This window comes from Oncorhynchus kisutch, unplaced genomic scaffold (assembly GCF_002021735.2).
Source record: "Oncorhynchus kisutch isolate 150728-3 unplaced genomic scaffold, Okis_V2 Okis03b-Okis08b_hom, whole genome shotgun sequence".
Taxonomy (NCBI): domain Eukaryota; kingdom Metazoa; phylum Chordata; class Actinopteri; order Salmoniformes; family Salmonidae; genus Oncorhynchus; species Oncorhynchus kisutch.
The window spans coordinates 18,054,973-18,066,450 of NW_022261980.1; the positions used below are offsets into that span (position 1 = coordinate 18,054,973).

The 11,478-nt window shown below is 49.4% G+C and overlaps 1 protein-coding gene across 2 annotated transcripts in view; it reads right to left on the minus strand.

Moving 5' to 3' along the window:
- The window catches only part of LOC116359611 (asc-type amino acid transporter 1), an 80,360-nt gene extending 69,185 nt beyond the window's left edge, over positions 1-11,175 (minus strand). For both annotated transcript variants that reach the window (XM_031812559.1, XM_031812558.1), the window contains exon 1: positions 10,945-11,175. In XM_031812559.1, the coding sequence (XP_031668419.1) occupies positions 10,945-11,104 (160 nt within the window). In that variant the 5' untranslated portion in view covers positions 11,105-11,175. The remainder of the gene's footprint in view (positions 1-10,944) is intronic.
- Between the last annotated feature and the right edge of the window lie 303 nt (positions 11,176-11,478).

Sequence of the window (11,478 nt, forward strand, 5' to 3'; positions counted from 1 at the left end):
AATGCATGGTGCTACTGTATTAGGAGCACTAGGAGCACTGAGACACTGTCCTTAATGCATGGTGCTACTGTATTAGGAGCACTGAGACACTGTCCTTAATGCATAGTGCTACTGTATTAGGAGCACTAGGAGCACTGGGACACTGTCCTTAATGCATGGTGCTACTGTATTAGGAGCACTGAGACACTGTCCTTAATGCATAGTGCTACTGTATTAGGAGCACTAGGAGCACTGGGACACTGTCCTTAATGCATGGTGCTACTGTATTAGGAGCACTAGGAGCACTGGGACACTGTCCTTAATGAATGGTGCTACTGTATTAGGAGCACTAGGAGCACCGGGACGCTGTCCTTAATGCATGGTGCTACTGTATTAGGAGCACTGAGACACTGTCCTTAATGCATGGTGCTACTGTATTAGGAGCACTGAGACACTGTCCTTAATGCATGGTGCTACTGTATTAGGAGCACTGAGACACTGTCCTTAATGCATAGTGCTACTGTATTAGGAGCACTGAGACACTGTCCTTAATGCATGGTGCTACTGTATTAGGAGCACTAGGAGCACTGGGACACTGTCCTTAATGAATGGTGCTACTGTATTAGGAGCACTAGGAGCACCGGGACACTGTCCTTAATGCATGGTGCTACTGTATTAGGAGCACTGAGACACTGTCCTTAATGCATGGTGCTACTGTATTAGGAGCACTGAGACACTGTCCTTAATGCATAGTGCTACTGTATTAGGAGCACTGAGACACTACCCATAATGCACTTGACCTTGTCCAAAAGATATCCTTCCCAGATAATGTAAAGATTAAAAAAATTAAACCGCTCCCAATATTGGGTTAGTAAATACCCTCCAGCCAGTAAACACCAGCCATGTGATTAGCTGAGGTGAAGTGGAATAAGTAGCGTGGGTGGAACAGGGGACAGGATTATATAGTTGACCAGAACGTGGCATAAATCCACTACTCAGAAATAGGGTTCAACATACCAGTTTCACAATACTCAGAAGTATCTTGGCAAGCAGACAAAACATGAACTGTGACAAGCTCTACTCTGAATTAAAAGGAGTTGGCCAGTCTGTCACACAATGGGGTGGAGAGGGTGTTCTGTAGAGGGGGAGGGGGGGAGGAGGGTGTTCTGTAGAGGGGAGAGGGTGTTCTGTAGTGGGGGAGGGGGGAGGAGGGTGTTCTGTAGAGGGGGAGGGGTGGAGGATGGTGTTCTGTAGAGGGGAGAGGGTGTTCTGTAGTGGGGGAGGGGGGGAGGAGGGTGTTCTGTAGTGGGGGAGAGGGTGTTCTGTAGAGGGAGAGGGTGTTCTGTAGAGGGGGAGGGGTGGAGAGGGTGTTCTGTAGAGGGGAGAGGGGTGGAGAGGGTGTTCTGTAGAGGGGAGAGGGTGTTCTGTAGAGGGGGAGGGGTGGAGAGGGTGTTCTGTAGAGGGGAGAGGGGTGGAGAGGGTGTTCTGTAGAGGGGAGAGGGTGTTCTGTAGTGGGGGAGGGGGGGAGGAGGGTGTTCTGTAGAGGGGAGAGGGTGTTCTGTAGTGGGGGAGGGGGGGAGGAGGGTGTTCTGTAGAGGGGAGAGGGTGTTCTGTAGTGGGGGAGGGGGGGAGGAGGGTGTTCTGTAGAGGGGGAGGGTGTTCTGTAGAGGGGGAGGGGGGAGGAGGGTGTTCTGTAGAGGGGGAGGGTGTTCTGTAGAGGGGGAGGGGTGGAGAGGGTGTTCTGTAGAGGGGGAGGGTGTTCTGTAGAGGGGGAGGGGTGGAGAGGGTGTTCTGTAGAGGGGGAGGGGGGGAGGAGGGTGTTCTGTAGAGGGGGAGGGGTGGAAAGGGTGTTCTGTAGAGGGGGAGGGGGGAGGAGGGTGTTCTGTAGAGGGGAGAGGGTGTTCTGTAGTGGGGGAGGGGTGGAGAGGGTGTTCTGTAGAGGGGGAGGGGGGGGGAGGGTGTTCTGTAGAGGGGAGAGGGTGTTCTGTAGAGGGGGAGGGGTGGAGAGGGTGTTCTGTAGAGGGGGAGGGTGTTCTGTAGAGGGGGAGGGGGGGAGGAGGGTGTTCTGTAGAGGGGGAGGGGTGGAGAGGGTGTTCTGTAGAGGGGGAGGGGGGAGGAGGGTGTTCTGTAGAGGGGAGAGGGTGTTCTGTAGTGGGGGAGGGGTGGAGAGGGTGTTCTGTAGAGGGGGAGGGGGGGAGGGTGTTCTGTAGAGGGGGAGGGGGGGGGGGGTGTTCTGTAGAGGGGAGAGGGTGTTCTGTAGAGGGGGAGGGGGGGAGGAGGGTGTTCTGTAGAGGGGGAGGGGGGGGGGGATGGTGTTCTGTAGAGGGGAGAGGGTGTTCTGTAGAGGGGGAGGGGAGGAGGGTGTTCTGTAGAGGGGAGAGGGTGTTCTGTAGTGGGGAGAGGGTGTTCTGTAGTGGGGAGAGGGTGTTCTGTAGAGGGGAGAGGGTGTTCTGTAGTGGGGGAGGGGGGAGGAGGGTGTTCTGTAGAGGGGAGAGGGTGTTCTGTAGAGGGGAGAGGGTGTTCTGTAGAGGGGGAGGGGGGGGGATGGTGTTCTGTAGTGGGGGAGGGGGGGAGGAGGGTGTTCTGTAGAGGGGAGAGGTGTTCTGTAGTGGGGAAGGGGGGGAGGAGGGTGTTCTGTAGAGGGGAGAGGTGTTCTGTAGTGGGGGAGGGGGGAGGATGGTGTTCTGTAGTGGGGGAGGGGGGAGGATGGTGTTCTGTAGAGGGGGAGGGGGGGGGATGGTGTTCTGTAGTGGGGGAGGGGGGGAGGATGGTGTTCTGAAGTGGAGAGAGTGTTCTGTAGTGGGGGAGGAGGGTGTTCTGTAGTGTAGAGAGGAGGTTCTGTAGTGGAGAGAGGTGTTCTGTAGTGGAGAGAGGTGTTCTGTAGTGGAGAGAGGTGTTCTGTAGTGGAGAGAGGTGTTCTGTAGTGGAGAGAGGTGTTCTGTAGTGGGGAGAGACGTTCTGTAGTGGAGAGAGGTGTTCTGTAGTGGAGAGGGTGTTATGTAGTGGGGGAGGGTGTTCTGTAGTGGGGGAGAGGTGTTCTGTAGAGGGGAGAGGGTGTTCTGTAGTGGGGGAGGGGGGGAGGAGGGTGTTCTGTAGAGGGGAGAGGGTGTTCTGTAGTGGGGGAGGGGGGGAGGAGGGTGTTCTGTAGAGGAGAGAGGTGTTCTGTAGTGGGGGAGGGGGGAGGAGGGTGTTCTGTAGAGGGGAGAGGGTGTTCTGTAGAGGGGAGAGGGTGTTCTGTAGAGGGGGAGGGGGGGGATGGTGTTCTGTAGTGGGGGAGGGGGGGAGGATGGTGTTCTGTAGAGGGGAGAGGTGTTCTGTAGTGGGGAAGGGGGGGAGGAGGGTGTTCTGTAGAGGGGAGAGGTGTTCTGTAGTGGGGGAGGGGGGAGGGGGGGAGGATGGTGTTCTGTAGTGGGGGGTGTTCTGTAGTGGGGGAGGGGGGAGGGGGGGAGGATGGTGTTCTGTAGTGGGGAAGGGGGTGGATGGTGTTCTGTAGAGGGGGAGGGGGGGGGATGGTGTTCTGTAGTGGGGGAGGGGGGGAGGATGGTGTTCTGAAGTGGAGAGAGTGTTCTGTAGTGGGGGAGGGGGGGAGGAGGGTGTTCTGTAGTGTAGAGAGGAGGTTCTGTAGTGGAGAGAGGTGTTCTGTAGTGAAGAGAGGTGTTCTGTAGTGGAGAGAGGTGTTCTGTAGTGGAGAGAGGTGTTCTGTAGTGGAGAGAGGTGTTCTGTAGTGGGGAGAGACGTTCTGTTGTGGAGAGGGTGTTATGTAGTGGGGGAGGGTGTTCTGTAGTGGGGGAGAGGTGTTCTGTAGTGGAGAGAGGTGTTCTGTAGTGGAGAGAGGTGTTCTGTAGTGGAGAGAGGGTGTTCTGTAGTGGAGAGAGGGTGTTCTGTAGTGGGGAGGGTGTTCTGTAGTGGAGAGAGGGGGTTCTGTAGTGGGGAGGGTGTTCTGTAGTGGAGAGAGGGGGTTCTGTAGTGGAGAGAGGGGGTTCTGTAGTGGAGAGAGGGGGTTCTGTAGTGGAGAGAGGGGGTTCTGTAGTGGAGAGAGGGGGTTCTGTAGTGGAGAGAGGGGGGTTCTGTAGTGGAGAGAGGGGGTTCTGTAGTGGGGAGAGGGTGATCTGTAGTGGGGAGACGGTGTTCTGTAGTGGAGAGAGGGGGTTCTGTAGTGGAGAGAGGGTGTTCTGTAGTGGGGAGAGGGTGTTCTGTAGTGGGGAGACGGTGTTCTGTAGTGGAGAGAGGGGGTTCTGTAGTGGAGAGAGGGGGTTCTGTAGTGGAGAGAGGGGGTTCTGTAGTGGGGGAGGGGGTTCTGTAGTGGAGAGAGTGGGTTCTGTAGTGGAGAGAGGGTGTTCTGTAGTGGGGGGGGGGTGTTCTGTAGTGGGGGGGTGTTCTGTAGTGGGGAGAGAGGTGATCTGTAGTGGGGGGAGAGGTGATCTGTAGTGGGGGGGAGGGTGTTCTGTAGTGGGGGGGAGAGGTGATCTGTAGTGGGGGGGGGTGTTCTGTAGTGGGGGGGGTGTTCTGTAGTGGGGGGAGAGGTGATCTGTAGTGGAGAGGTGATCTGTAGTGGGGGAGAGGTGATCTGTAGTGGGGGAGAGGTGATCTGTAGTGGGGGTGTGATCTGTAGTGGGGGGGGGGGGACTGTGAGTGTGGGAGGGGGGGGGTTCTGTTAGTATAGTCTAAGACATAATAAGGAATGAAACAGTACAGTGTCAGGAAGTGTTCATATCCCTTGACTTATTCCACATGTCGTTGTGTTCCTTCCTGAATTCACAATGGGTTTGAACTGTTCTTCTCACCCATCTACACACCCCAGCATGTCAAAGTGGAAACATGATTTTAGATTTTTTTTGTTATTGAAATTGAAATACAGAAATATCTAAATTTTCACAATAAGTAATCCCCCGACGTTGCTAGGACGCTCCAAATTAAGCTCTGATCGTCATGGAGACGGCACTACCACTTGATTGGAGTCCACCTGTGGCATATTAAACTGATTGGACATGATTTAGAAAGGTACACACCTGTCTATATAAGGTCAAACAGTTGACAGCGCATGTCAGAGCAGAAACTATACCGTGAAGTCCAAGGAACTGTCTGTAGATCTCTGAGATAGAACTGTGATGAGGAGTATATCTGAGGAAGGGTAGGAAACCATAACTAGAGAGCACACTGGACTCCATTATTGGGAAATTAAAAAACATGTAACTACCCAGATTCTGCCTAGAGGCTGGCCGTCCGACCAAACTGAACAACCGGGCAAGAAGGGCCTTGGTCAGGGAGGTGGCCAACAACCCAATGACCACTCTGACAGAACTACAGAGTTCCTTGTCTGAGATGGGAGAACCTGCCAGAAGGACAACAGTCTCTGCAGCACTTAACCAATCTGGGCTTTATCGGAGAGTGGCACATGACAGAACACCTGGAGTTTTGTAAAAAAAAAGGCACATGACAGAACGCCTGGAGTTTTGTAAAAAAGGCACATGACAGAACGCCTGGAGTTTCTTAAAAAAGGCACGTGAAAGACTGAGATCATAAAGGCAAAAGATTCTGTGGTCTGATGAGACAAATATGTTACTCTTTGGCCTGAATGCAAACCACTATGTCTGTAGAAAACCAGGCACAGCTCATCACCCATCTAACAACATCCCTTACTGTGAAGCATGGTCGTGGCAGCACCATGCTGCCAGCACCATCATTTTCAGTGGCAGCGACTGGGAGACTGGTAAGGGGTAGAGGGGAACAATGACTGGAGCCAGACAAATCCTTGATGAGAACCTGCTTCAGAGAGCAAACGGCCTGAGACTGAAGCATGGTGGTGGCAGCATCATGCTATGGGTGATGCTTTTCAGTGGCAGCGACTGGGAGACTGGTAAGGGGTAGAGGGGAACAATGACTGGAGCAGACAAATCCTTGATGAGAACCTGCTTCAGAGTTCAAACGGCCTGAGACTGAAGCATGGTGGTGGCAGCGTCATGCTATGGGTGATGCTTTTCAGTGGCAGCGACTGGGAGACTGGTAAGGGGTAGAGGGGAACAATGACTGGAGCAGACAAATCCTTGATGAGAACCTGCTTCAGAGTTCAAACGGCCTGAGACTGAAGCATGGTGGTGGCAGCGTCATGCTATGGGTGATGCTTTTCAGTGGCAGTGACTGGGAGACTGGTAAGGGGTAGAGGGGAGCAATGACTGGAGCCAGACAAATCCTTGATGAGAACCTGCTTCAGAGAGCAAACGGCCTGAGACTGAAGCATGGTGGTGGCAGCGTCATGCTGTGGGTGATGCTTTTCAGTGGCAGCGACTGGGAGACTGGTAAGGGGTAGAGGGGAACAATGACTGGAGCCAGACAAATCCTTGATGAGAACCTGCTTCAGAGAGCAAACGGCCTGAGACTGAAGCATGGTGGTGGCAGCGTCATGCTGTGGGTGATGCTTTTCAGTGGCAGCGACTGGGAGACTGGTAAGGGGTAGAGGGGAACAATGACTGGGCCAGACAAATCCTTGATGAGAACCTGCTTCAGAGTGCAAACGGCCTGAGACTGAAGCATGGTGGTGGCAGCGTCATGCTATGGGTGATGCTTTTCAGTGGCAGCGACTGGGAGACTGGTAAGGGGTAGAGGGGAACAATGACTGGGCCAGACAAATCCTTGATGAGAACCTGCTTCAGAGTGCAAACGGCCTGAGACTGAAGCATGGTGGTGGCAGCGTCATGCTGTGGGTGATGCTTTTCAGTGGCAGCGACTGGGAGACTGGTAAGGGGTAGAGGGGAACAATGACTGGGCCAGACAAATCCTTGATGAGAACCTGCTTCAGAGTGCAAACGGCCTGAGACTGAAGCATGGTGGTGGCAGCGTCATGCTATGGGTGATGCTTTTCAGTGGCAGCGACTGGGAGACTGGTAAGGGGTAGAGGGGAACAATGACTGGAGCAGACAAATCCTCGATGAGAACCTGCTTCAGAGTGCAAACGGCCTGAGACTGGGGGGGGGGGGGGGGGGGGTGAAGACTTACGAACCTGCTTTAGAGAGGCAAACGGCCTGAGACTGGGGGGTGGGGGGGGGCGAAGACTTACGAACCTGCTTCCGATGTGCAAATGGCCTGAGACTGGGGGGGGCGAAGACTTACGAACCTGCTTCAGAGTGCAAACGGCCTGAGACTGGGGGGGGGGTGAAGACTTACCAACCTGCTTCAGAGTGCAAACGGCCTGAGACTGGGGGGGGGGGTGAAGACTTACCAACCTGCTTCAGAGTGCAAACGGCCTGAGACGGTGGGGGGGGGCGAAGACTTACGAACCTGCTCCAGAGTGCAAACGGCCTGAGACTGGAGGGGGTGAAGACTTACGTTCCAACAAGACAATGACCCCAAGCATACAGCCAAAGCAATGCTGGAATGGCTTCAGAACAACAATGTGAAAGTGAGTGGCCTTGCCAAAGCCCAGACTTGAATCCCATTGAAAATCCATGGAAAGACTTGAAGATTGCTGTTCACCACCACTCCCCATCTAACTTAATAACAGAGCTTGAGAAAATCTGCAAAGAAAAATGAGAGAAACTCCCATGTGCAAAGCTGATACTGACAACCAAGATGACTCAAAGCAGTAATTGCCACCAAAGGTGCTTCTACAAAGTATTGGCTCAGGGGTGTGGATACTTATATAAAATGTAAATATTTCTGTATTTCTTTTTCAATACTTTTGAGAAAATGTCTTTATGGTGGTATTGTGTGTAGATGGGTGAGAAAATGTCTTTATGGTGGTATTGTGTGTAGATGGGTGAGAAAATGTCTTTATGGTGGTATTGTGTGTAGATGGGTGAGAAAATGTCTTTATGGTGGTATTGTGTGTAGATGGGTGAGAAAATGTCTTTATGGTGGTATTGTGTGTAGATGGGTGAGAAAATGTCTTTATGGTGGTATTGTGTGTAGATGGGTGAGAAAATGTCTTTATGGTGGTATTGTGTGTAGATGGGTGAGAAAATGTCTTTATGGTGGTATTGTGTGTAGATGGGTGAGAAAATGTCTTTATGGTGGTATTGTGTGTAGATGGGTGAAGAAAATGTCTTTATGGTGGTATTGTGTGTAGATGGGTGAGAAAATGTCCTTTATGGTGGTATTGTGTGTAGATGGGTGAGAACAATGTCTTTATGGTGGTATTGTGTGTAGATGGGTGAGAAAATGTCTTTATGGTGGTATTGTGTGTAGATGGGTGAGAAAATGTCTTTATGTGGTATTGTGTGTAGATGGGTGAGAAAATGTCTTTATGGTTGGTATTGTGTGTAGATGGGTGAGAAAATGTCTTTATGGTGGTATTGTGTGTAGATGGGTGAGAAAATGTCTTTATGGTGGTATTGTGTGTAGATGGGTGAGAAAATGTCTTTATGGTGGTATTGTGTGTAGATGGGTGAGAAAATGTCTTTATGGTGGTATTGTGTGTAGATGGGTGAGAAAATGTCTTTATGGTGGTATTGTGTGTAGATGGGTGAGAAAATGTCTTTATGGTGGTATTGTGTGTAGATGGGTGAGAAAATGTCTTTATGGTGGTATTGTGTGTAGATGGGTTGAGAAAATGTCTTTATGGTGGTATTGTGTGTAGATGGGTGAGAAAAATGTCTTTATGGTGGTATTGTGTGTAGATGGGTGAGAAAATGTCTTATGGTGGTATTGTGTGTAGATGGGTGAGAAAATGTCTTTATGGTGGTATTGTGTGTAGATGGGTGAGAAAATGTCTTTATGGTGGTATTGTGTGTAGATGGGTGAGAAAATGTCTTTATGGTGGTATTGTGTGTAGATGGGTGAGAAAATGTCTTTATGGTGGTATTGTGTGTAGATGGGTGAGAAAATGTCTTTATGGTGGTATTGTGTGTAGATGGGTGAGAAAATGTCTTTTATGGTGGTATTGTGTGTAGATGGGTGAGAAAATGTCTTTATGGTGGTATTGTGTGTAGATGGGTGAGAAAATGTCTTTATGGTGGTATTGTGTGTAGATGGGTGAGAAAATGTCTTTATGGTGGTATTGTGTGTAGATGGGTGAGAAATGTCTTTATGGTGGTATTGTGTGTAGATGGGTGAGAAAATGTCTTTATGGTGGTATTGTGTGTAGATGGGTGAGAAAATGTCTTTATGGTGGTACTGTGTGTAGATGGGTGAGAAAATGTCTTTATGGTGGTATTGTGTGTAGATGGGTGAGAAAATGTCTTTATGGTGGTATTGTGTGTAGATGGGTGAGAAAATGTCTTTATGGTGGTATTGTGTGTAGATGGGTGAGAAAATGTCTTTATGGTGGTATTGTGTGTAGATGGGTGAGAAAATGTCTTTATGGTGGTATTGTGTGTAGATGGGTGAGAAAATGTCTTTATGGTGGTATTGTGTGTAGATGGGTGAGAAAATGTCTTTATGGTGGTATTGTGTGTAGATGGGGTGAGAAAATGTCTTTATGGTGGTATTGTGTGTAGATGGGTGAGAAAATGTCTTTATGGTGGTATTGTGTGTAGATGGGTGAGAAAATGTCTTTATGGTGGTACTGTGTGTAGATGGGTGAGAAAATGTCTTTATGGTGGTATTGGTGGAATGTCTTTATGGTGGTGTAGATGGGTGAGAAAATGTCTTTATGGTGGTATTGTGTGTAGATGGGTGAGAAAATGTCTTTATGGTGGTATTGTGTGTAGATGGGTGAGAAAATGTCTTTATGGTGGTATTGTGTGTAGATGGGTGAGAAAATGTCTTTATGGTGGTATTGTGTGTAGATGGGTGAGAAAATGTCTTTATGGTGGTATTGTGTGTAGATGGGTGAGAAAATGTCTTTATGGTGGGTATTGTGTGTAGATGGGTGAGAAAATGTCTTTATGGTGGTATTGTGTGTAGATGGGTGAGAAAATGTCTTTATGGTGGTACTGTGTGTAGATGGGTGAGAAAATGTCTTATGGTGGTATTGTGTGTAGATGGGTGAGAAAATGTCTTTATGGGTGGTATTGTGGTGTAGATGGGTGAGAAAATGTCTTTATGGTGGTATTGTGTGTAGATGGGTGAGAAAATGTCTTTATGGTGGTATTGTGTGTAGATGGGTGAGAATATATATATATATAATCCATTTTAAATTCAGGCTGTAACAACAAATGTAGATACGTGGGAAAATGTGTTCAATGGTAAATAAAATGTCTAAAGTGTGGAATAAAACATGTTTCAATAACATTAGGATACTTTTTTAAATAATACACCTAAATATGATATTTGATCAACAATGACCTTTAACGTCATCAGAGACCGTATGGGTTTAAAGCGCCAACAGCTAAATTGAACACGGTCCCTAAGTAGGTATCCCTCCAGATCAGGGGACCATTCATAAAGTCCACCGGCGTGTTATACAGTACGCTGCCTGGTCGACTTGGTCGACTTGGCCAAGCACTACATTGAGATCAGCGGAGAGATATCCAGCCACGTAAGCATTGTCTGTAACAGTAGAGTAGCCCTGAAGTCCCGTACTTACACCTCTCATATGATGCAACATCGTCGGGAGGTTTCCCTTACGTCGACCAGAACTTGTAGCCCATTCAGAGATACTCTGATATTCAGAAGCAGGTAAGGTTACCATTCAAGCTATAGCCTCAGTGGTAACGATTAGACTTCATCAACGACTAAACGTGTCGGTGCGTAATGTTACGCCACATAGTTAGTTGATTTCTCCGTGGACAATTATCTTTCAGTAATAGCGTGGACTAAATAACGGCATATCAACGACATAACTAGAACCAAATCCGCGGAAGCGGAAGAACAGAAACCAGATAAGAGTCTATACTACTAGAACCAAATCCGCATGTCTGAATGAAGCGGAAGAACAGAAACCAGATAAGAGTCCATACTACTCTCCTTTAATCCTCAATAGACCGCGAGCCAGTCAACCACATTTCCACAACCTTGCTACTCTTTCAAAAACCACTGTGTTCACATCATAAGAAGTAGGCTATAATAAACGCTGTTTATTTTTCTCACCAATAATAATGGCACATGCGCTGAGGAGTCCGATTTCTTTTTTAAGCGTGACTCTATCTGACGGCGAGTCACTCTTATCCTTTCCATTGAGTTCCATCATGGGCTGTTGCGCCTGATCCGTCTCAGCGCAGCTCTTCCGACTCCTCTCTGTCCCGTCCATGTCTGAGGCGCGCAACTATAAAACTGCCTCACTCAGTTCCTTCGCCTGAGCTCATATACAGCATCGACGCACGCCAAGTTCGGTGGACACAACACGCATGCGCGGCGGTAGGACAGTGTGCTTGATTCAAATAGCATGCAAATAGTCAGTGGTGGAAAATACTTCAAAGTACTGAAGCCATTTTGGGAGGGGGGGTAGATGTTCCTTACTATTTCATTATCTTGGGAGGGGGGTAGGTGTTCTTTACTATCTCATTATCTTGGGGGGGGGGGGGGGGGGGTAGATGTTCTTTACTATCTCATTATCTTGGGAGGGGGGGGGTAGATGTTCTTTACTATTTCATTATCTTGGGGGGGGGTAGATGTTCTTTACTA